Source organism: Ambystoma mexicanum, chromosome 10 (genome assembly GCF_040938575.1).
Source record: "Ambystoma mexicanum isolate Mex_15411 chromosome 10, UKY_AmexF1_1, whole genome shotgun sequence".
Classification (NCBI taxonomy): domain Eukaryota; kingdom Metazoa; phylum Chordata; class Amphibia; order Caudata; family Ambystomatidae; genus Ambystoma; species Ambystoma mexicanum.
Genome location: NC_090932.1, coordinates 1,112,154,704 through 1,112,179,628, shown reverse-complemented (window position 1 = coordinate 1,112,179,628; position 24,925 = coordinate 1,112,154,704). Strand labels below are relative to the sequence as shown.

The window sequence follows — 24,925 nt, the reverse complement described above, 5'->3', positions numbered from 1 at the left end:
ATTGTCTAAGTTTAATAATTGGTTGCTCACTGTGTGGACTCATTGTGGACCACTGACCTCAATAATTTCTCCTGATTCTTATCCGTGACCACTCTGCAGTCTACCTTGATTGGTTTGGCTGAACTCCCAGAGTTTCCTCTGTTCACTAGAACTAGGGTGGACTCCTAAACTCTGTCCACCAGGCCAGAGTTTAGAAATCCATCTTAATATGAATCACAGAAGTCTTGATTGTTTCTCTGTAAGGGTGTTCAATTGGAAGGTGTCTGAACGGATTCCTAAGCACCAGAACCGACCCAAACTAAAATCTGGCATCTGAAAGTGACCTGAGCACCCACAACCCATGGGCCTTCCTTGACCAGACAAAGCACAGAAGATTGTGTCCTCAGCGGATTTCCGGAACCCCAGCAGATGTCTCTGCAGAAATCGCAGTCAGGGGGTTTAGGTAACATACCTGTCCCCCACCCGTTCTCATTAAAGCTACATGGGTGTAAAGTCCTGTCCCTAAACTACTCTTTCTTGCCTTTGGTTGGCTGAGGCCTGGTCAAGGATCCCTTCCTAGGCCTGTCCTAGTGACTGGGATTGAGTTTGTTTCCTTATCAGAACTTTATTTGCCTTTTTGACATTTTGCTCATAACCACTAGCATCATACAAATCTATGAAATAAACCTACCTGTGAAGTATAACTTTGAAACTGATGACTTTAGGGCACAAAGTCCCAAACTATCTTAGGTCGAACTCATTAAGTGTAAGGGGAGCTATTATATGTTGTTCTAAGTGTCTTTACTTTGCATTCATACCCATTTATAGACAACCAAACTACGAAACAACCTTCATAGAAGCAGTCGCAAACCTGGCCATCAAACATTATCACTTGATCATCCTCAGTGACTTCAACATCTGGTTTGAAGAAGAGAACGCAAATTCAGAGAAATAACTAAGCAGCTTGAAACAATGAGACCATGGCAGATGGTGAGAGGAGCAACACACACGACAGGACACACTCTTGATGCAATCTTCGTCAATAAAAAATGAATCTCAACGTCTCCACCAATACAAATACGTTTGGGATCCAACTACCAGCATAAACACACAAACAGCCCCAAAAGTACACCCCGATCTGGACAAGAAACTGGCATACCATCAAAATCAGTAACTTAGAAGAACAGCTGGAATCATCAAAACTGCCGATTGCAAACTTGGACTCAACAGACCTAGACGGAAAGGCAGTCATAATCCAGAAATGGATTGCTGAAAAACAATGGACCGCATCGCTCCAGAAAGGCTCCTCATCCCATCAAGAAAGAAAGCGGTGGCAAGGTGGTACATGCCCCACCACAATACAATTAAAAAAAAAAAACAGAAACTGAAACAAGAATGGAGGAAAAACTACAACCAAGCCAAAAGAATAATTTGAGGGGATTGTGTCCTCCGACGTGTTCCACATCTCTGACAGGTAATGACCACAGCTGTGCTGCTTTGGAAATTTTTTGGCAGAGGGTGTCCTGCGTCGAGGACGTCGATCCGTAGTCCCTCAAGGGCCTCCATCGAGGGTCGACGTCACCGGATGTTATATATAGGATGCACGGCACCCGTAGCCTCAGTTTGTACCGCAAACATGTTTGCTTTGGAATCTCGGTGCGCTCGATTTTCCTCTTCGAAAGCGATGTCTTCGTCTTCTTCTACTACCCCGAAGTCGGGCTTTAAAAAAATGTCAGGACTGCGGTTCGAAAATGTTTATCACGGACCCGCACAACATCTGCCTCTGGTGCCTCGGCGAAAGCCACGCCACCGGCGACTGCAATGCTTACCAGTCCCTGACGTCTAAGGCCTTGCAGGAACGTAAGAAGAAATTAAAGGTAGGTAGGGTGTCTAAGCCCCATAAATCGAAGTCTGCTGGGATTTCGACCGATGATTCGAGAGACGACTAACCGTGTCGGCGAAAATCCAGGGGGTCTCGGTGTGGTTCCCGCCTGTCCTCTTCCTCTTCGAGGCATTCTAGGAAGGGCTGTCACCGGTCGCCTTCCCCGTCCTCGTCGGAGGACTACGCCAGACGGTTGACTTGTCCTACAAGTCTTGGTCGCCGGCCAAATGGGATGCGTTCCGCCAGCAGATGATGGTGATTTTCGAATTGCAAGGCACAGTTCCGGCCGCGCCTTCGAAAGAAGCCGGTAAGGAACGGGCTCCGTCCACCACTCGCATGCCTTCAGGCTCGGGCGGTCGGCGCGATCATGGGGAGCCGTCGAGGTCCCGATCGGACAAGGGAGATCGCCATAGCCATGCCAGATCCAGGTCCAGCTCCCGGTCCTCGACGCCATTGAGACCGTCGGTACCTGTGAAGCCTTCGAGGAAGGCGTCAACGCCATCGGCGCCGTGTCCGTCGAGGGGCTCTGGCCTCGGGGAAGTTGTAGACGCCATCGGCGCCGTGTCTGCCGGGGACGCTCTCGGGGCTCCGCCCTCGAAGAATTTGACGACGCCATCGGCGCCGATTCCCTCGGCGCATTCGCCGCCTTTTGTGGAGGATTTGTCAGAGGTGGCCCGGAGGGCTGTGGAACCTCAGAGGAAGGCTCTCAGTTAGTCTGTGAGGGCTGTTTTTGAGCCCTACTCTGTTCCTCCTCCCAGATTGGATTTGTTCCAACCTTTGGAGTATATTTCAGAGGTGGAGGAAGGGTCTGATGAGGAGATGGTTGTGCTTCCTGATGTCCGTGTGGCCTTTTGTCTGGGCACAGTCAGATGGAGGAACTCCGTCAATCCTTGCATGACGCCAGTGGTCTTGACACCTCCGTGGAGGTGGAGTTTGGCAGGCCTGAGCCTGGATTGCACATCGAATTCTCCTATAGGCTTCTCATGTCAAAGGTGATTGAATACTTGGGCTGGTCTGCTCCACCTGTTGATTTTGATCAGGATGATCTGACGGACATCCTGGACCAAGGTCCACCCACTGTTGCCATTTCACATGGCCTTGCAAAGTAGGGTGGCGGCGGCTTGGAGTTAATAAGTCGCTTCTGAAAAAATACCGCCCAGCCAGTAGTGACCGCTACTTGTTGACGCACCCTACTCCGGAGAGTTTGGTGGTGCAGGCGGCTACAGCCCCCGCAAAGCAGGCTGCGTACCCTACCATCCCTCCTGATAGGGACGACAAGCGCTTTGATGGTTGGGCGAAGAAGGTATTTTAATCTGGGGGGTATGGCTTTGAAGGCAACCAACTCCGTTTGTGCCTTGGCGAGGTTCACTCGCACTCTGTGGAACTGTGCATCTTTGTCAGCTGAGCATATTCCCGAAGGGGAAGAACGGGATGGTTTTCTGGCATTTGTGCAAGACGGCAATGTTGCCATGTGTGAATCCGTTCAGTCGGGTTTGGATACGGCAGACTATATATGCAGGTTTGCGTGGTTGTGGAAGTCGGGGTTTGCTCCTGATGTGCAATCCTGGCTTCTCAACATGCCCTTTGATGGTGTTCATCTGTTTGGCAGCAAGGCTGACGAGAGCCTTGAGAGGTTGCAGACCTCCAAAGCTGCAGCAAAGTCTTTGAGCGATGCAGTACGTCAACCTCCACATTTTCGTCATAGGGAACAGCAATGGAGCGGAGGTTCCTTTCAGTACTACTCTACCTTTGGTAGATCGAGAGGAGCTGCCAGTCAAAAGGGACACCTTTGGAGTACCAGAGGTGGAAAGCAAGGTACTCGAGGTGCCAAAGCAGGTTGGGCAGTTTCCTCTTTGCCCTCAGGCACTGCCGCAGCCGTGTCCGCTCAGTCATGAGGCCATGTCCCATGGTTCGCCAGTTGGGGGCAGACTTGCGCAGCATCTTGGAGAATGGCGTGCCATTACTTCAGATGTGTGGGTTCTGGAGATCATAGCCCACGGCTACTGTCTTCCCTTCCGGCAGAGGCCTCACGACAATCCACCGGGGATGCTCTTTGAAGCGTCCGGATGTACTCCTTGCGCAGGAAATCCTATCCCTGCTGGAGAAAGGCGCCATACAACTGGTGCCTGTAGCGGAGAGGAACAAGGAATGGTATTCCCCTTATTTTTTTATCCTGAAAAAGGACGGGGGATTGAGACCCATCATGGACATGCATTGGTTGAACAAGCTCCTCAGGAAAGACAAGTTCAACATGGTAACACTTTCTCAAGTCCTCCAGGCCCTTCAACTTCAGGATTGGTTGGTGTCTCTCGACTTCAAGGATGCTTACTTTCATGTGCCGATTCATCCCAAGCACAGGAAGTACCTGAGGTTGGCGGTTGGCGAAACACATTTTCAGTTTCGGGTCCTGCCGTTCGGATTGACCTCCGCCCGAGGGTCTTCATCAAGCTAATGGTGGTGGTGCCAGCGTATCTCAGGAAAGGGGGTATTCACGTCTACCCCTACCTGGACAATTGGTTGATCAAGGCGCGCTCTCCCGAGCAAGCCCTGGATCATCTGTCCATCACCTGCCACTCCCTCCACAAGTTGGGCTTCTCCCTCAATTTAAAGAAGTCACATTTGACACCTACCCAGTGGCTCCAATACATCAGAACAGTGCTTGACACATCCCTCGGGCAGTGTTCGCCTCCCCAGGTGAGGGCTCATCACATTCTGCAGATGATGGTCAGGTTTCAACATGCCCAGAGTCTCCCGGCGTTCGAGTTCTTGAGGTTGCTCAGCCTCATGGCAACCTGCATTGTCCTGGTGCCAGAGGCAAGGCTGCGGATGAAATCTCTGCAGTGGGCTCTCAAGATGCAATGGTTGCAGTTCTCCGGCAGGATGTCGGATCACGTTCAGATTCCGCTCTCGGTCTCCCAGGATCTTCTGTGCTGGGCCGTCGAAGGCAATCTGATGAAGAGTGCTCCATTTTGACAACCATGGCCGGAGGTGACAGACACATCCCTCACGGGTTGGGGAGCCCATGCCAATGAGTTGACAGCCAGCGAATGTTGCTCTCCGTCGGAGTCCAGACTCCACATCAGTTTGTTAGAGCTGCGGGCCATCGGGCTAGCCCTGAAGGCGTTTCTGCCATCTGTGCGGGGGAAGAATGTCCTGATCATGATGGACAATACAGTGGCCATGCACTACCTCAACAAAAAAGGGGGGGCTGGGCCACTCCCGTTGTGCAGGGAGGCGATGCAGCTGTGGTTCTGGGCCATTAAGCAGGAAATTTCGATCTTGGCAGTTCATCTGGCCGGAGATGAAAACACGGCGGTGGACGTTCTAAGCAGGCAGAGCACAGTCTCTCACGAGTGGGAGCTGGCTCAGGAAGTTCTTTTGGAGATCTTTGCCCTTTGGGGAACCCCACAAGTGTCAAACGGAAGTGCGAGAGATTCTGATTGCAGGAATTTCCTCCAAGAGGAGCATTAGGGGACGCGTTCGTAGTGGAGTGGTCCTTCCCACTGCTGTAAGCGTTTCCTCCAGTCCCCATCATTCCTCAAGTGTTACGGACGTTCGGTTCCCGAATGATCCTCATTGCTCCGGCATGGGCCAGAAGAGCGTGGTACCCGGACCTTCTCGACATGTCCATCTGCCCTCCGTGCTGTCTTCCCTATTGAGACGATCTGCTCTCACGGGAGTGGGGTCGGGTTCTCCATCCAGAGGTCAAGTCTCTCAGCCTTCATGCTTGGTATCTGAAAGGTTGAGGTATAAGGATTGGGACATACCCGAAGATGTGATGGAGGTGTTGCTTTCGGCCAGAAGGCCCGCAACGAAATCCCTGTACCGTTGCCGTTGGAGAAAGTTCTGTGACTGGTGCAGGGTACAGAATCTGGATCCTTTCCAATGTTCCATTCCCTTGGTTTTGTCTTTTTTGCTTTCTTTAGCCCACAAGGGCCTGCAAGTGGGTACCATTAAGGGTTACCTGACGGCGCTGTCCATATTTAAGCGCTCGCCTGAGGAACGTTCTTATTTTAAGATTCCTTTGATTTCTCAGTTTCTAAAAGGGCTAAATAATGTGTTTCCACCGTCGCCTTTCCAGGAGTCGGGATGGGATTTGAATTTGGTTTTAAAGTTCCTAATGAGAGCTCCGTTTGAGCCCTTACATTCTTGTCTGTTGCGACTGTTGTCCTTTAAAACTGTATTTTTAGTTGCGGTTACTTCCGCGCGCAGAGTGAGTGAGTTACAGGCTTTTTCCGCCAAGCCACCCTTTACTGTTTTCCATAAGGACAGGGTTGTTCTGCTGGTACGGCCTTCTTTTCTTCCGAAAGTTGTGTCGGAATTCCATTTGAGCCAGAAGGTGATTCTTCCGGCATTTTATCCTCCTCCACATCCTGGTAAGGAAGAGGAGAGGCTCCACAGGTTGGATCCTAGGAGAGCTTTTGAGTTTCTATCTCTCACGGATGTCCCGGGTCAGAGTGGATGATCAGCTCTTTGTTGGTTATGCTGGAAGGTGCTTGGGTCAGGCTGTTTCCAAGCAGACCTTGTCCAGGTGGATCATTTTGACAATCTCTGAGTGTTACCGTTTGGCGGGAAAGGACACTCCAGTAGGTTTACAGGCTCACTCTACCAGGGGTGTGGCTGCCTCCACTGCTCTACAGAGGGGCGTTCCTGTTCGCAATATTTGTGAAGGAGCCACATGGACCTCTCTCCATACTTTTGTGAGACACTATCCCTTGGACTCCATCCGTGGGCCGGATTTGGCCTTTGGTAAGGCAGTCCTCTATTCAGCCATTTGATTGGGCATTCTAATATTCTAAATTGTAAATTCTTTTCCCACCTCCATACGTTGGTACTGCTTTAGAGTCTGTCAGAGATGTGGAATACGTCGGAGGACACAATCCCCTCAAAGAACAAGTTACTTACTTTATCTGGTAACGTTCTTTCAATGGGATGTTTCTCCGACGTATTCCACATCGAACCCTCCCAGCCTGCCCCTCTACAGAATTTCTTATGCGATTGCACCTTATGTTTCCGCAAGGCTTTCTGCAGTCATACTGGCAGGAGATTGGTGCCACACGTTCTGGAAAAAACTACAACTGAGGCTACGGGCGCCGTGCGTCCTATATATAACATCCGGTGTAGTCGACCCTCGTCGGAGGCCCTCGAGGGACTACGGATCGACGCAGGACGCCCTCTGCCGAAAATTTTCCAAAGCAGCACAGCTGTGGTCATTACCCGTCAGAGATGTGGAATACGTCAGATGAACATCCCATCGAAAGAACGTTACCAGATAAAGTAAGTAACTTGTTCTTTTTCAGAAACAAATCCAAGCATACAAAAAGGAAACTCTAAAAGCCAAAATAAAATACTAAAACGGGCGGATCACAAAAGCCACCAACACTCAGAAAGAACTATTAAACATCGTAAACGAGATGAGAAATCCACCTGGCTGCAATAACACACCCGTGCCTTCACAGAAATTATGCAATGATCTTGCAGATCATTTTAAGAATAAAAATACCAACATACATTGGAGCATTCAAAGTAGACCAATCAACCAGACCATGAACCATTACCTACCCATCGCGGAAACACAGAGCAAGCTGAACGGCTTCACTCAAATGTCAAGAGAATAAATCCTCAGCCTGATGAAAATATTAAACCAAGCAGGCTCGCCAATGCACCTCTGAACACCAGACATCTATAAAACAAACATTACACAGTGCACACCATCGGAATTCTACCTAAGCATGATCATTCCCAACCCAGCAAAACTATTAGAGATTTATGTATACAAAAAAACACTGGAACATGTAGAAAAACACCAACTATTTGACCAGGCACAAGTTGGCATCAGACCCATGAGAAGGACGGAGGCGGCACTTCTCTCTATATGGGATGACCTAAATTCCAACACATACTTCAGCACGAACTCTGCACTGATATTCCTCGACCTCTGCGTAGTATTCGACAAAGTCAGCCATAACATCCTCATCAATAGACTGGACGAAATAGGGATCACTGAGACAGCACTGCCCTGGATCAAGTCTTTCCCACCTGAAAGAACAGAAACAGTATGGATAAAACATTTCAAATCCACACCGCAAGACACCATCTGTGGAGTACCACTAGGTATCCCCACTCCTCTTCAACATTCATATGATGCTGCTAATCAACCTCATCAAAAGACTCAACTCCACTTGCTACATCTATGCAATTAATACCCAAATCGTTTACAAATTCAGTGATGAACAGGAGAATGCAAAGCTAATGGACTGCCTCAAAGCTCAAAGAACTCTACCGATGGATGAACACTAACAACCTCAAAATCAACCTGGACAAGACGGAAATCGTGATTAGATCCGACATCCAAGGAAGCAACCAGTACATTCCATGGCCCACAGAACTGGGAACAGAACCCAAGCCATCCACAGTAGTTCAAAACCTGGGAATCCTAATGGACAACGAGCTAACACTGGAACTGCAAGTAAATGTGATAATTAAGAAATGCTTCTTCCTGGTACACACGATCAAAAAGATTCTACCATTCCTCTCCTTCACGCACAAAACACTGGCTGTCATCTCTGTCATTATGTTCAGGACAGACTACACCAACAGCTTGTACCGCGGAATGCCAGACTATTTGCTGAAGAAACTCCAATGTATACAGACTGCAGCTGCCAGACTTCTCCTCACACTCTCACGAAGGGACCACATCACTCTAGCGCTAAGGATGCTGAATTGGATCCCAGTCAAAAAAAGGAATCACCTTCAAAGTAATGTGCATAACACCCGGAGAAATCCACGACCTAAGAGCTGAATTCATACAAAAGAAAATCACCATCTGCCAGCCGACTAGAACCCTCGGATCCAGCGGCGATATCCGCCTTGAGCGGAAACCATACATGAGGAAAAAACGTAACGGATCAGCTTTTTCCTGCTTAGCCATAAAACTTTGGAACTCCCTCCCCAGAGAAATTCGAACTATGAAGGGCCATCAAAAATTTGGAAAACCTTCTAAAAACATGGCTCTTCAACTTCGAATGGAATAAGAACAAATGAACAACAGACTAGCACCATGAAAAAGAGCACAAACTGAGAAGGACTGGGCAGTAGGCTGGAAAGCAATGGCGTACAGGGAAAGAGAGGCGTCTGAATTGGAGGTAGACCTAGACGTACCATTCCCTATAGAAGGTCAAACGGGAAACTGGTGAGAGAGAGAGGGGTTCGGCTTAATTGGTCCTCTGGTAGAGGGCATTGGAGATGAAGGGGAGAGACAGATTCCCAAAAAGATACTCCAACTGAATATCCCTATGGAGGACCCACACCACAGCACACAGCAAAGGAGCAGTAATTGTGACACACCGGAATGTGCAATGGGGACGGTTATGGGCCACAGTCAATGAAATATGAAGGGGCAGGTTAGGACACTGCCAGTAAACCAAGTGATAGGGTAATTTCTGGGTCCGCAGACTCCCAGCTCACGGAGGGCCCTAACTCCCTCCCAGGTCCCAAGAAGCCGAGGTCCACACAAAGAACAAAGGTTTACTGTGGTTTATTTCACAAACGCACAGGGGTCAGATGCCAACAGGATCCGGGCACATCACACCGAGCTCTGGCTCCCAGGCCAGTTTTAATAACATGTGACGTCACATTCTGTGTCACTCACTGACTCCCTCCCCCCAAACCTAACGCCACTCAGGATAGGCTGCTGTTGCGAGTTCCGCTATAGGAACTTATAGAAGGTGCTGTTAGTGGCTGCGGCTATGTCAGGTGGTGTACTTGGACCCTCCCAAAAATGTTACTCTACGACTGATACATTGGGTAAGCTCTGTAATTGGTCGATAGCCCCCCACCACCTGCCTCTAGACCCAGTGCACTGATTGGTCAGGCCGTGGGCCCCCAAGTCTGGGACAAACTTTGTTCCCAGCCCGCAAGACAACTGTTCTCAGTGCATTTCTACTATGTTTCAGCAGTTTGCAACTATGTGTCTGCATGTTACCATAGTGTGAAGACGACTAATGCCATGAGAGCATTCCATTCCCATTTGCAAGGCGGTTGGAGTAACCATTATGTTGCAAGCTGCTGTCTAGCTGTGAGATGGCCCCTTGTTCCCAGTTTCCAAACCTCAGCCAGTTGTCAGCCTTGCTGAGTCACGTGGCTGGGGTCCACTCTTGCAAGCTCAATTACCTCGAATTAAGGTGCGTTTGCAGGGAATATTCGTTGTTGCTGCCGCTGTCACCTTGGCGTGGGATGCAGAATGTAGAGTTGCAACATGACGGCCTTGACAGCCTGAGGCTCTTGCCAGGGTTGGTTCTGTCAGTACAGCACCTTGCATCCAGAAATTGACTGAGCCCATTACGGCCTACCGCATCTCCCTGAGGCTTGCTGTTATCCCCATTAGAGAGTCATCATATAGGTTAGCGGGTATTCTATGGTTGGCCAAGTCCCGTCGTTCCATAGGGTTAGTTGCCTCTGAGCATTTGCAAGCGTATATACGAGTTCTTCTTCTTGTGTTCCGCGGTGCTATAGCAACCCTACTGACAAAACAATAAACATGCTGCTAATGTATATGTGTATTACTGTCCTCCATCTCAACAAACTGTTTGTGTTCTTCATGTAGTTTGGTGAATGCATATCCGGTTGCGCGGATTTGCACGTATGCTTCATGTCTAACGCGGCTACGTCGTCAGGGTGTCTGTAGCGACCTTCAGCATGGCGTTTGTTATTCGATGTCTAGTCAAGTATGTCCATGCGATTGGCTCCTGCTCGTTCCTGTGGTTCTTCATCCACTCTGGGCAGACTTTGCTGATTAACAGGAGCGTGTGGTAAGCTAGTGGGGTACTTTTCGTGGTATATGTTCATGGCTGGGTCAGTAGCGATCGGCATAAATTCATAGGATCGGCGGCCACAGTGTTGCTGGTGCATCTACCGGTTGGGGGTCCGTCCGGGACGGGGGGTATATTCGGATTTCTCCACTTCACAAGCCTACTAAAAAACAAAATAATCTTTCTGCATATACCTCTCAAACCCTGAACGTAACACAACCAGACCTCTACAGGACACCAAACCGCATGCACTTCGCCACCCCACAACGAAACAAACCGCACACAGCCTCGCCCAACAACACATGACTATCAACCTAAAAACACACCTACCCTCAGCGAACCATGTCAACTGAACTGAAGCTGCCAATAGCACTTCACAGCTCTCTTGCTCTTTTCTCCCACTCGTTCCTACTAACCAAACCGTCACCCTCAACTTTGCTTTACAGTTTTGCCAGAGCGCCAAGAAACCACGCAGAACCTTTAACGCAAGGGTGAATGTATATATCTGTTTTGTAGTAAACGTGTGACAATATTTGAGTAGAGGTTATACTTGCTTAGTATGTATTTTAAAGGCCTAATAAATCATTGTATATGTTTGTCTAACTGTAATTATTGGGGGTGTTCTGTGTGGACTCGCAGTACCCCTAGACCACTCACAGTCCTCCCGAGACTATGACTTGCCACTCTGCTACTTTACATTGATTGCTTTGGCTAGTCCTCAGTGTCTCCCTGTTCACCAAAATATAAGTGGCCTCACAAAATTCACCCCAGGGTTGATTTTGGAAATCCATCTCAACAGGTGCCCCCCAAATAGATGAGTTGAGTGAGCAAGGAAAGCAAAGCAAAATCATTGTACTTATCTCCAAAATGTAGGTCAGGGTTCAAGCCATAGCAAATAGCAGTAGGTTCCATTGAGGTCAATGAAAGGAAAGTTGCAAAAAGAAATCTTTCCTAACACAGTTGCTAGCAAAAAGCTACATTGGCTGCTAATGTGGTAAAATCATCTGTACCCCTGGTGAATGCCAAAATCAGTGGGTGCTGCCAAATATAACTTTTTGCAGCCCTCTACACGGGGCTTGTCTTGGGTGCGGATTCAGGTTTGAATTTCAGACCCCTTTCACAAACTGCTTACATCTGGTCTCGGCATCTGTTGCCCTCATTTACGATAGTCGCGCAGTAGGCATGGCCGCATCCCATTCACTTACACGAACAATATCACTCCATTGGAGGCATTATTGGATTTGACATGGGTTCCCACCAGGTTTTACTCAATTAAAAATAATCGATGTCACCCAAGTATGCAGGCCATGCAGACAGCCTTGCCAGTAGACTTGTACACGGAAACGTGTTACCTGGTGTGAGTGATCCAAAGAGACTCCGGTCCTCCAAAAGGCACATCTAGTATTTGTGTCTTTGAGACCCCAGATGTGGACTCGTCCGGGAGAAGGTCACAAACAATTTGGTGGCAATAAGAGACATTCGGTCTTCTACCTTCTAAACAAATTCCTGTACAGCCAATATATTCAGTATCAAAAGAGAAAGTGTTATTATGAGCTGCTTGCAGCCTCTGTGAAGCCCACTTCCTTTTACTTCAATATGTGCCTTTTTCAGAATCTTGATATCAGGAAAACATGTGAAATCTTGCTTTTCTAATGTCAGCCCATCTTTCTAGCTACCTTCCGCTTTTGATATCTCCATTTCACTGTCTTGTCTCCCCTGATACTTAATGATTTACTTGTGGACTCTGTTAGGTGCAGGAGACCAGAGGTGACTAGATTGGCAAGGCACTGTATGCACTAAGCCACAAATAAATATATGTTTTGATACTTTGCTGATTTTAACAGGTCTCATACATTTTAAACTTTCCAGGTGGATTTTGCAAGCCCTATAATTGGAGGTGGAGTGCTTGGGTCTGGACTGGTCCAGGAGGAAATCCGCTTCCTTATCAATACCGAGCTGATTGTGAGTCGCCTCTTCACAGAGAAACTGAATGATGATGAAAGTCTCCTCATCACAGGTACCTAGGTCATGTCTTTTTCAAAGCCTTGCTGTCCTTTCTCATTAACACATATTCACATCACCACTAGAACGTCCTCTTTCACATTCTGCCCACGCTTCATGGGTGTTTTTTTACAAAAATATATTGCGTCCTTTTTTCAATTATTTTATTTTATCACTTTTTAATTTCTTTTCTTGTGATCTTTTTCTTGTGTGGGCTGTGTAATAATCTAGCCTAGTGGTTGGAACCGTGTCACCCAAAAGGAAAGACCAGACCCTACAATGGTAGCTGTAGCTGTAGCAGAGCAGCTAGGCTTAACTTTTGGGCAGAGCAAGGCTGGCTCTGAGTGACAATCCCAGCAGACACCACAAAAGAATACATCACACTGGTATACTGAAAATGTATACACTTTATTAGAAGGTCACACACAAAATATTTGTGATGGTAAAAATAAGTACACAGGTTACGCAGAACACACTTAGCAGAGCATAGTGTAGATAAAAAACAGTAAATGGCCAGTACATGCCTAAATCACTCAACCTAAGTGAGTTAGTTCCATGTAGGCACTATACATATAAGCTTTAATATATAAAGTCAAGAAAAGGAACCCTATATGATACATTCAGGTCAGAAAACGCCATACAAGGTCATCCATTTCCCCAGTGGTGGCACTCTCAGTTTGAAGTGGTATCCATGCTCGTCTCCATTTTTTGAAAACACACCCTTTCCTTGTTTTCAACACTCATTTTAAATGCACCTTATTCTTAAAATCAAGGAGTTTGCAAACATTTACAACACCCTGATTCTTGAAAATGTCTTACTTGCACAAGACAACCAGACATCTGTGTATTGTCCGACTTGTCTTCACATCATAGAATTGTTTTACACAAGCACCTTCTGAATAAAATGTTCAAGTGTGCTTGCATTACACTGTTTAAGGCTTTTGTGGTGCAGCCATTTACTGTGGAGAATGGGGCCATTGGCACTCTCCATTTCGCACGTATCTGCCCCAGCCCAATAAGAAACGAGATGTCTTCAAAGAAACAGACTTGGGGAATGACCTGGGGGCCATGAAGCCGAGCTATGGCTTTTACCATAGTGTGGCTTTACTTCAATGCCCTTGTTGGTTCAAACTTGCATGTAGCAAAAACAAACAGCCCTTTTGTTAGGATTTCAAGGGGGCGGACCTCTGTTTTACACATCAAAAAAGCACCACTTTCCTTGTTTTTGGGGGCGAGGTGCGTACCAAACAGCAGTTTAAGTGCCACCACTGGGTCCATTTCCCGGTCAAAGCTGATGCTTTCGCTGGCAAGTGGGCTTGTGTGTGTGAGCCAGAGGAGGGGGGTCGGCCTGTCTGGTCCCAGATCACATCCTCTGGAGCCCGAATGTCTTTTGCTGGACGGATGCGATGACCAGTTGTTGTCCAGTATTGGACACCTCTGCGATGTTTGTTGCAGATCCTTCCCATTTGTGGGTTTGGGCTTGCTTCCAGCCTAAGTTTTGGATAAAAAGAGGACTCCTGCAATTGTTCGACAGATCATTGTTGGAACCAAGACTACTTCGGAGAAGAGCAGCCCACTGACGACCAGAGGACAATCCTTGTAGCTGACCAGCATCTACTCCACTGATTGGCCAAGTGAACACCTGCTCCTCTGCCTGATCTCTGAAGAACCCTCACTCGTGCTCTAACCGTTGGACTGGAGGGAACAACCAATATCAACCCCTCTTGCATCCACATCTTGGAAGCCTTTGGAAATGTCCCTTGACCACCCGGTGTACTCATCAGCTCCCTTTTGGGCTACCATGGTGCAGCTGTCACTATTCTGAGCAGAGCCTTGGGACTCATTGCATCTTCAGTTTATGCCATAAGTCGCCTGTCCTTGCAATTTCAGCCTTCTCACGACAAGGGAAGCTGAGCATGGGCTGCTCCTGTGTTCACTGCTGGAAGATCGCCTGTCACTGCCTGACTGTGGTAACCTCCACTGGAACCATCCTTCTGTAATCCCATGAGCTGTCCTGAAGGGTCTGCACTGCTGAAGTCTGCATCTTTTCTTTGTTTTGTAATCTGCTTCAAGAAGTAGCCTGGAACCGACTGTGAGAACTGTGACCAGTTCCAGACATTAAAAAAGTGACCTCTGCGCCCATTGGCTCCCCTGAACCTAGGACAGAATATTGGAGACCCAAATACCGGAAGACCTGGAGTGTTATCTGGAAGAATCTGAGTCAGGGGGTAAGTGAACATACCTGTTCCTGCCTCCGGTCTGCCACAGAGTAACATTGGATGGAGAGCCCTTGTCCCTAAACTTCCTCGGGTCTAGCCTTAGGTCATCTAACCTGGGTCAAGGATCCAGTCCTAAGATGTACCTTTCTAACAGGATAGAGTGGTGTACTTTCCTATCTTGAAGTAACTACTTAACTGCTTTTAAGAACTTTTCAGTCACCACCACAGATCACTATATCAGTTCTTTGATACCTTCTGTTAGGTAAGATTTGGGGTAGTACCCTTTGGGTGCACTACAACAACCTTAGCCTACTGGCAATAGGGATCCAACCTTTGGTATAAGCTTGTATTACACAATTTTGGTAGCGTGTTGAGCAGCCAGACTTATTTCAAGAGGGGTCAATGTGAGCAGTAGTGGAGTTACACAGAGATTCACAGTGACAAGTATTCAAATAAACACTGATAAGGTTTCTTGATAAAACAATTATTAATTTATTTACTAGTCATTTAAACAAGCCTTCTTCAGAAGTGAGCAATATAAAAACAACACTCAAATACACTTCAGAAATACATTCCCTTAGGTTTCTCAGAGTCAGTAAAGACCCACTGGGGATGACACACAGAAAATTCCTGCACCCTCAGTGTGGACATTAATATATTACTGTTGCATTCAGAGTAGGCTTTGAGAGTGTCAAAAGAAAGGGTTATCAGAACAAACAAGAGATCACAAATATTCTTTAAGCGGGCAAATACTTTTGGACCCCCCAATGCAGAGTAAGTTAACCCATTCCTGGAAGAACAGGTGCAACACAATAACAGAGTAGTCATTCAGGGAACCAGACTAAGCCAATGTCAATGGGCAAAAGTCTATGTGGCTGAAGCACTTCTTGCAGGTCAGTGAAAGTCTTTGCACAATATGTTTAGAAGTATTTGGTGAAAAAGAAAAATCAAATGTAGGGCCACAAGCCTTGAGACTTGTGAAGTAGAAGCTACAAGCAACTCCACACATAGAGGTAAATTCTCTCAGACTTTACAGTACCTTTTAGGTTGAAGAAAAATGCAGCAGATTACTTCTGTTCTCCAGCATGGGGTCTGGCATGGATTCACATGCTCATGAATATTCCCCGTCGTCAGGCTGGGAATCCTCGGTAAAGAAAAAATCAGTATCAGTTTAGTTTCTGATCTGTCTTTCGTAGTAGTAACCAATCACTGATCTCTGCGTCATACTGACCACAGCCAATGACTGCCCTCTACCTAAGCCCCGCCTCTGGCAGCCATCTTCAGATTTTTACCGCACGTTCAAGTGTTGGGATCCTCGTGCTATTGCTCTCGAGCGTTAGTGCTATTTTTCACGTTTTTTCTCAAAAAATTTATCTTTTTCGGTCAAAAGAGCCTCAAGCTCCACCGTTTCTTCATCCGATCAACGGGGACCCGTGTCGGATTCGTCTACGCCCCTCAAGGGTGAAGATTTCCTCGAGCCACGCTTTTGGAGGACTCCAGAAGTTTCTCAGGCCCATCTCGGACATGGCTCAGGAGAAGGGAAGCTCGACGCCCGTAAAGCTGTTCAGGGTCTGCCCTGGATGCCAGCTTCAGAATGTCTTTAAGGAGGACGAACACTCCCTTTGTCTTTACTGCCTACATGAGGACAAGACGCACGTGGAGAAGGACTGTGCGTTTTGCGGCAATATGTCGGAGCGGACCATGAAGGACCGCCATCAACGTCTCGCCAACTGGCTGGAAGGGAAGAGCCCGTCAGGCGAGAAGAAGAAGAAGAAGAAGTCCGAGCGGTCTACTAAGACGTTTGAGGGCGCCCCGGCGACGGGGGTCCAACAGAAGGCCAAGCACCGCGAGTCCGCTGGGACCGGGAGCGCCCAACGGTCGGGCTCTACTGGCGCCAGGCAGGGCGCATCCTCCCCGGCGCCATCAACCACGAGCCAACGCTCTGGCTCGGGTAAGAGGAAGGCCGAGCACCCGGCGAAGCTCCTGGAGAGACCCCCGGTCGAGCTCGAAGGCCCCATCGGAGGGGGAGCGAGGCGGTGACCCTCCCCCCAAGGAGAAGGCGGTGAGTGCACCTAAGGTGGTGAAAGCCTTAATCCATCCGGCCAAGGCCTCTATCGAGACAGTCGCGGCGGCCCTGGCTCAGCCTGTGGAGGCTACACCAGTGGTGGCAACCTCGGGGCCCAGAGTCTCCCTGCCACCGCGGAGGGAGTCCTCTTTCATGCCCATCGACAGGACCCCCGTGAAACCTCCGACGGAGAAGAAAAAGGGGTGGCAAGAGGTCGTTGTGGATTCGGCCTCAACCTCGGAGGAAGAGCTGATCGAAGTCTTAAGCCACGGCGTCGGCGTGGAAGAAGACCAGCCCGTCGGGAGGGACCCCGACGTAGGAGACGACGAGAACGTCGAGGGTGCCGACGGGGCTCCTGACTGCCCGTCGGACTCCCCTCAACCAGTGCCGCAAGACAACTCGGCGGCCATTTTGTTGGCTATACAGTCCTTATGCTCTGAGATAAGGACGAGACTGCCGTTAACACCAACGGAGGAACTGCTCCCGACGGGGGACCCGGAGCCAGGCCCTTCTGGGAGCCCTCCCCCTAAGAGAAGAAGGATTCATCCTCCACCTCCTTTTCAGCCATCGCGCCCTGTTCAGCCCTCCTCCCCGTCCACGACACGTGGGGATGATACGGGGACTGACACGGCCGCGACGGGTACAGACGACGAGGTTTACGACGAGGATCTCCCGTCGTCACCTCCCACCTGGGCTTCCCCGCCCGACGAGATTGGATCGTTTCACTCCATGATCGCCAGGGCATCCGAGCTTTTCCAGCTCTGCCCGGAAGAGAAGAAGAAGGAAGGTTTCCTTTATCAACGGCGCGAGGCCAAGAGGAAGACGGTCCTCGCTGTACCTCTACTGGACGATATTTGGGATGAGGGCCTCGCCCTCCTCAAGAACCCATCCACGACGCCGGCTAGAAGGGATCGGTACTCGGTCGTCTCCGGTCGTCTCCGCGGCGGCCAGGAAGAAAGCGGGGGGGGGGCGCGGCCTCTACGTCGACCTCCCCGCCGGACGGTGAGGGAAAGAAATTAGACACGGTGGGACGCAGAGTCATCTCGTCGGCAGCGACGACGATTAAGGCGGCCAACGCCTTGGCTATCGTAGCCCGCTACGACAGGGAGTTGTGGTACAAACTGGCCCCCCTGCTGGACTTCCTACCAGACGACAAGAGGGCGGAAGCCCTAGAGATCTTGCAGGAAGGAGAGGTGGCGTCGGACCACGCCATTACGATTGCGACGGACATCGCTGACACTGGATTTCGCCAGTTGGGCAACGCCGTGTGCCTTAGGCGGTGTGGATGGCTCAAGGCTACTGACTTCCGTCAGGACGTGCAGACCAGAGTCTTGGACATGCCGTTCGACGGAAACAACCTGTTTGGGAAAACAGTGTACGATTCCCTTCAAGCCATCAAGGTGGACACGGTCTTGGGGTTCTCCAGCAACGGCGGCCGCCCTTTCGGAGCGGCGGAGGCAAACAGGATGCCTCCAAAGGTTCCAGCGGCGGATTTTCCACCTACCGTCAAGCGGCCCGTTCGTCGTCACAGGAAGCTTACAGGGGACGAGGCAAGTCAGGCGGACCCCGCCGTCGTCGCCAAGGAGGACAAGGCGGCAACGCCTCGTCGAAGCAGGACTGAACCGGCCGTGGGGTCGGGCCCCCACCGAAGCACCCCGGTGGGAGGCCGGCTGGCGAGCTTCGTCAGCGTGTGGGAGTCCATCTCCACCGACCGTTGGGTGCTGGACGCCCTAGCTCAGGGTCACGCGCTCGAGTTTCTAAAGAGGTGCCCGCGCGTCCCCCCTGTGGCCAGGAAAGAACATCACGTCCCTCAACTTCTCTTGGAGGTAAAGGCGATGCTCAAGAAGGGCGCCATCGAGCTCGTCCCAAAGAGGCTTCGGGGCTCCGGAGTTTACTCAAGATACTTCCTCGTGAAGAAGAAGACGGGAGGATGGCGTCCCATCCTGGACCTACGACGACTGAACAAATTCATCAAGGCACAGAAGTTCCGGATGGTCACCCTCCAACAAGTCCTGGGTCAACTGGAGGAGGGCGATTTCCTGTCGTCGTTGGATTTGGCGGATGCCTACTTCCATATTCCCATCCTAAAGGGACACCGAAAGTTTCTCAGGTTCGTGGTCCATGGGCGTCATTACCAGTTCAGAGCCCTTCCCTTCGGATTGAGGTCGGCACCCAGGGTGTTCACCAAGTGCCTCGCACCGGTGGCGGCGCAGCTGCGCCGAGAGAGGATCCACTTCTACCCCTACCTGGACGACTGGCTCATCCGAGCAAAGACGAAGGAGCTCGCCGTGGAGCACACGGCAAGGACCGTCCCAACTACTCACGGACCTGGGATTCTCCATAAACTACGCCAAGTCCCGCCTGGTGCCCGCGCAAGAAGCACTGTTTCTGGGAGCAAAGCTCGACCCAGTGTCTCTTCTGGCCTCTCCGTCGGAGGAAAGGACGAGGGCCATCTTGGGCAAGGTGCAGCAGATGCTGGTTGCCGACGCGGCCAGGGTGAGGTCCATCAAGTCCCTCCTCGGAATGATGTCTTCTTGCATTTATCTCATCCGCCTGTGCAGGCTCCGGATGCGCCCGTTGCAGGAGTTCCTGGAAGCGCGCTGGATCCAGACGACGGGCAGCTTCGAGGAGAGGATCACACTCGACGAGAGTTTCCGACGAGCGATCCGGTGGTGGGGAACCCGCGCGCATCTGACGGCGGGCATGGACTTCCAGACCCCCGGCCACCAGGAGACAGTGACCACGGATGCCTCCCTGGAAGGGTGGGGAGCGCACACCGAAAATCTGCACGCGAAAGGCCTTTGGCTTCCGACGGAGAAGTCCCTCCATATCAACGTCCTGGAGCTCCGTGCAGTGTTTTGGGCCCTCAGGTCCTTTCTTCCGTCCCTCAAGGGCAAGGTGGTGAGGATCTTCACCGACAACACCACCACCATGTTCTACATCAGGAAGCAGGGCGGAACCAGGTCCCCAGCCCTGTCCAAGGAGGCGCAGGATCTGTGGCATTGGGCCGTCGCCCAAGGGATGTTTCTGGTGCCGTTTCATCTGGCAGGGATAAAAAACACCATCACCGACTCGCTCAGCAGAGAGCTGCGCTCGTGCCACGAGTGGGAACTACGACAGGATCTAGTGGACCGCCTCTTCCGACGGTGGGGCACACCCCAGATCGATCTGTTCGCGACAGCGACAAACTCCAAGTGCCGGAGGTTCGCCAGCAGGTTTCCCCAGCCGAGGAGCATGGGCGATGCTTTCTCGTTCCCCTGGGAGGGCCTGTTTCTATACGCGTTCCCTCCATTGCCATTGCTGATCCGGCTAATCAACCAGCTCAAGAGGTCACGGTGCAGGATGATCCTCGTTGCACCTGCGTGGCCGAGGCAGATATGGTTCCCGGACATTCTGGACTTTTCAGCGTCCCCGTCAATCAAGCTGCCAGTGGACGCGAATCTTCTCTCCAGGGAAGGAGGCGCCATCCTCCATCACGACCCGAAGTCGCTGAACTTGCAGGCCTGGCTCCTGCAGCGCTAGAGTTTGGAGGATATGACATACCGGCCGACTGCAGAGAGGTTCTTGCAAAGGCCAGGGCGTCCTCAACTCTTAAATGCTATGGACACAAATGGAAGAGGTTCTCTGTCTGGTGCCACGCACAGAAGATTAACCCTCTACGGATTACGGCTCCCCAGGTACTGCCGTACCTTCTGACGCTGGCCAAGGCTGGACTGGCGCACGCGTCCATCAAGATTCATCTTGCTGCGATCTCCCGATACACCAGAACCACGGGGCGGACGTCTTTGTGGTCTCATCGTCTGGTGAAAGAATTCATGAAGGGACTGTTCAGATCGTTCCCGCCGGTGAAGGCTCCGGCCCCGGCGTGGGAGCTCAACGTGGTGCTGACCAAGCTCATGGGACCTCCGTTCGAGCCTCTGCACTCGGCTCCGTTGAAGTTCTTGTCGTGGAAAACAGTGTTTCTTGTGGCCATCACCTCCGCACGAAGAGTGGGAGAGATCCAGGCCCTTTCCTGCAAGCCCCCGTACTTGACTTTTCACGACACAAGGGTAGTGCTCAGGACGCACCCCTCCTTCATGCCCAAGGTACCGTCGGACTTCCACCTCAACGAACCCTTGGTGTTGCCTGTTTTCTTCCCGTCGCCTTCATCGCCGGCCGAAAGGACTTTGCACTCGCTGGATGTAGCTAGAGCGCTGACGTTTTACGTGGACCGCACGAAGTGTTTTCGGAAGACGTCACAACTTTTTGTGAACTTTGGACCTGTCAATCAGTGGAAGGCTCTCTCAAAGGCCTCCATTTCCAGATGGCTCGCCGGCTGTATCATGTACTGTCATCGGTTGGCAAACCGACCGCTGCCTGGCCGTCCGAGAGCCCATTCCACCAGAGCGATCGCAGCTACCACGGCGTTCCTATCTGGTGTGCCCTTGCTGGACATCTGCAGGGCTGCTACGTGGAGGTCGACGCACACCTTCACGAAATTCTACTGCGTCGATCGGGATTCCAGGGAGGAGTCCAGGGTCGGCCAAGCAGTGCTGCGCAATCTGTTCGCCTAAGGTGAGCCTGGTGAGGAGGTAAGAATTGCTTAATGTTGAGTTTGATGTAATGCTTAATGTTGAGCCTTTGCCACCTCCCGTGGTTGTGCATGTGTGTACTGCTATGTATTCTTTATTCATGAGCATGTGAATCCATGCCAGACCCCATGCTGGAGAAGGAACAAGTTACTTACCTGTAACTGTTGTTCGAAGGGATTGTGTCCTCCGACGTATTCCTTATCTTAGATAGAAATCCTTCAGCTTTGCTGGCCTCGGAAAATTTTTTCGCCAGAGGGCGCTGCGCGTCGATGATCGCCGAGTCGATGACCCTCGACGGCCTCCGTGCCGACGTCGACGTCATCCTGCCTATAAAGGCCGCGCGCAGCGTCCGTTGCTCAGTTCCGTTTTTCCGCGCTTCGTTGTGCCTCGGAACACCGTTGCTCAGTTCTCGTCAAGATAACGTATATAATAACTACTATTTACCTCGATATCGATGGCATCCTCCTCCGACCCGACGACCCCTCGGTCCGGTTTCAAAAAGTGCCGAGACTGCGGGAAGAAAATGTCGTTGACGGACCCTCACAGGGTCTGTTTGTGGTGTCTGGGAATCACGCACCAGAGTTCGGAGTGTGAGGAATGCCTTTCCATGACGGCGAAAGCCTTGAAGGAGCGTAGGGGGAAGCTCGAGAGAGGTAGGTCAACTTTAACTTCCTCGAAAGCTTCTTCGGTAGAGTCGAGACGTTCGTCTCCTCACCATAAAAAACACTCTCGATCTAGATCACAAAGTGGCTCCCACCACTCGTCGACATCGAGACACTCGAAGAAGAGACGTAGGAGATCCCCTTCGTCATCTTCGTCGAGTTCTCCTGAGAGAGTTCATTGCCCCACAAAACGCAGCTCGCAAGCTGAGTGGGAGGAATTCAGGAAAAAGATGCTAAGCGTCTTCGAGAAAGCGGCCTCGTCCCCCTCGAAGACAGCTGAGGGTGATACCCCGGGTAAAAAACCCAAAAAATCTAAACGCCGCGAGTCGCAGTACCCGGCGGAAAAGTCAACCCGAAAGCGCCTCGAGCCATCGGGAGATAAAGCATCATCGACGCCATCGTCGAAAACTCCTTCGAAACAGAGGTCGGCGCCATCGACGCCGTTGTCGAAGGATTCATCGGCGCATCAGTCGATCGAGTCGACGCCGACGTCGACGCCGATATCGACGCCGGTGAAGGAAAGAACCACGGCTACTCCACAGCCAACGGTTAGACAAAAGACCTCCGACTCGACGCCGAGAACGTCGACGTCGTTCTCGAGCAAGACTCCGATCCTTTCGAGTTCTTCGAGGCCTAGTACACATTTCTCGACGCTTTTCACGGCGCCTTCGAGTACTTTCACGTCGGTGTCGACGACATCGACGTTTTCAAGGCCTGTGATGATGGCTCCTTCTGCATTGGAAATGGGGTTTATACCATTCCAAAAACCAATGTATCCCCCTTTAACCTCGATTTTTGAGGAAAGGGAGGATTCAGACCAAGATATTGATTTACAGAGGACCACATCACCAGAGCCAGAGACTTTCGCCTCTGAGGAAGGAAGATTAAAAAATCTTCAGGATGCACTTCAGGAAGCTAGTGGCTTGGACACTTCTCCTGAAGCAGAATTTATCAAACCAGACCCAGGAGAACATGCGGAGACTCCATATAGAGCTCTGATGTCTAGAATCATAGAATTTATGGGTTGGTCTGCACCTTCTCCTGCCTTTCAGCAGGATGACCTCACTGACATACTGGACAAGGGCCCACAGGAGGATCCTGTGGTTCCATTTCACTCTGCTCTACAGAGAAGGATTTTGACAAACTGGGAAACGCCAGAAATTATCCCGGCAGTAAATAAAAAACTGTCAACAAAATACAGGGTGGCTAGTTCTGACCCTGAATATTTGTCAAAACACCCTACTCCTGAGAGCTTGGTTGTACAGTCTGCAACCTCATCAGGCAGCACATCTGCATACCCCACTGCTCCGCAGGATAGGGATGACAAAAAGTATGATGCCATGGCTAAGAAGGTTTTTTCTGCCTGTAGCATGGCGTTAAAGTCTATTAACGCGACCTGTACGCTCGCTAGGTTCAGCCACACCCTTTGGGAGTGCGCTTCATCAGCGGCTGACTGCCTCCAAGAAGGAGAGGAAAGGGACGCATTTTTAAACATCATCAGGGATGGTAAAGATGCGATGTGCGAGACCCTACAAACTGGCCTAGATTCTGCTGACAGTATCAGCAGGGCCATGGCGGCAAGTACCACAATCCGCAGGCATGCGTGGTTGAGGAAGTCTGGTTTTGCCTCTGACGTGCAGACCAGGCTTTTGAATATGCCCTTTGACGGTTCTACCCTCTTTGGAAAGAAGGCGGATGACAGTTTGGAGAAACTGCAAACGTCCAAGGCAGCAGCCAAGTCATTGGGAGCTGCTATCCGTCAGAATACCTTTCGTCCTTCGGGATCATCGTGGAGAGGACGGTCCTTTCGTTACTATTCCTCATATGGAAGGGGCAGGGGACGACCGGCTCAAAGAGGCCAAGGAAGATTTACCCGTGGTGGACGGGGTAGGGGAAAGAAAGCCGCACCCGCAGGAGCAGGAGCCACTTTACCTTCGGCAACTGCATCAGCCGCTTCAAAACCACTCTGAGGTCTCCCCTCACAGAACACCAGTAGGGGGCAGGTTAACTCACCATCTGACGGAATGGCAGGCTATTACGTCAGATGCTTGGGCTCTGGAGACAGTGGCCCAAGGTTACTGCCTGCCCTTCCTACATATCCCTCAGAGTCATCCACCGGGGAACAACCCTTTGAAGCTTCCAGATCCGCTCCTCTTGCAGGAGGTTTTAGACCTGCTAGAGAAAGGTGCCATAGAACTGGTACCTGTAGCGGAAAGGAACAAGGGTTGGTACTCCCCCTACTTCATAATACCGAAGAAGGACGGAGGACTGAGACCCATCTTAGACTTACGGGAATTGAACAAATTCCTCCGAAAGGACAAGTTCAAGATGGTGACTCTCTCTCAGATCCTTCAGGCCCTCCAGCTTCAGGACTGGTTGGTATCTCTAGACCTCCAGGACGCTTATTTCCATGTGCCGATCCATCCCAGGCACAGGAGATACCTGAGGTTCGCAATTGGCAGCTCTCATTATCAATTTCGAGTTCTGCCATTTGGGCTAACCTCCGCCCCGAGGGTCTTTACCAAGCTAATGTCGGTTGTGGCTGCAAGTCTAAGGAGGGAAGGGATTCATGTCTACCCTTACCTAGACGATTGGTTGATCAGAGCTGTATCTTCGGAACAGGCTCAGAGACAACTAGATTATGTTTGCCACTTCCTTCACAAGCTGGGCTTCTCCCTCAATTTAAAGAAGTCACAGATGATACCATCACAGAGACTCCAATTCATTGGAGCAGTC

General features: G+C 50.6%; 1 protein-coding gene across 1 annotated transcript in view; it reads left to right on the top strand.

Moving 5' to 3' along the window:
* The window catches only part of LOC138492039 (poly(ADP-ribose) glycohydrolase-like), a 1,720,160-nt gene that overhangs the window by 886,307 nt on the left and 808,928 nt on the right, over window positions 1-24,925 (top strand). Inside the window, exon 11 of the mRNA XM_069618967.1 lies at window positions 12,541-12,688. Within this exon, the coding sequence (XP_069475068.1) occupies window positions 12,541-12,688 (148 nt within the window). The remainder of the gene's footprint in view (window positions 1-12,540; window positions 12,689-24,925) is intronic.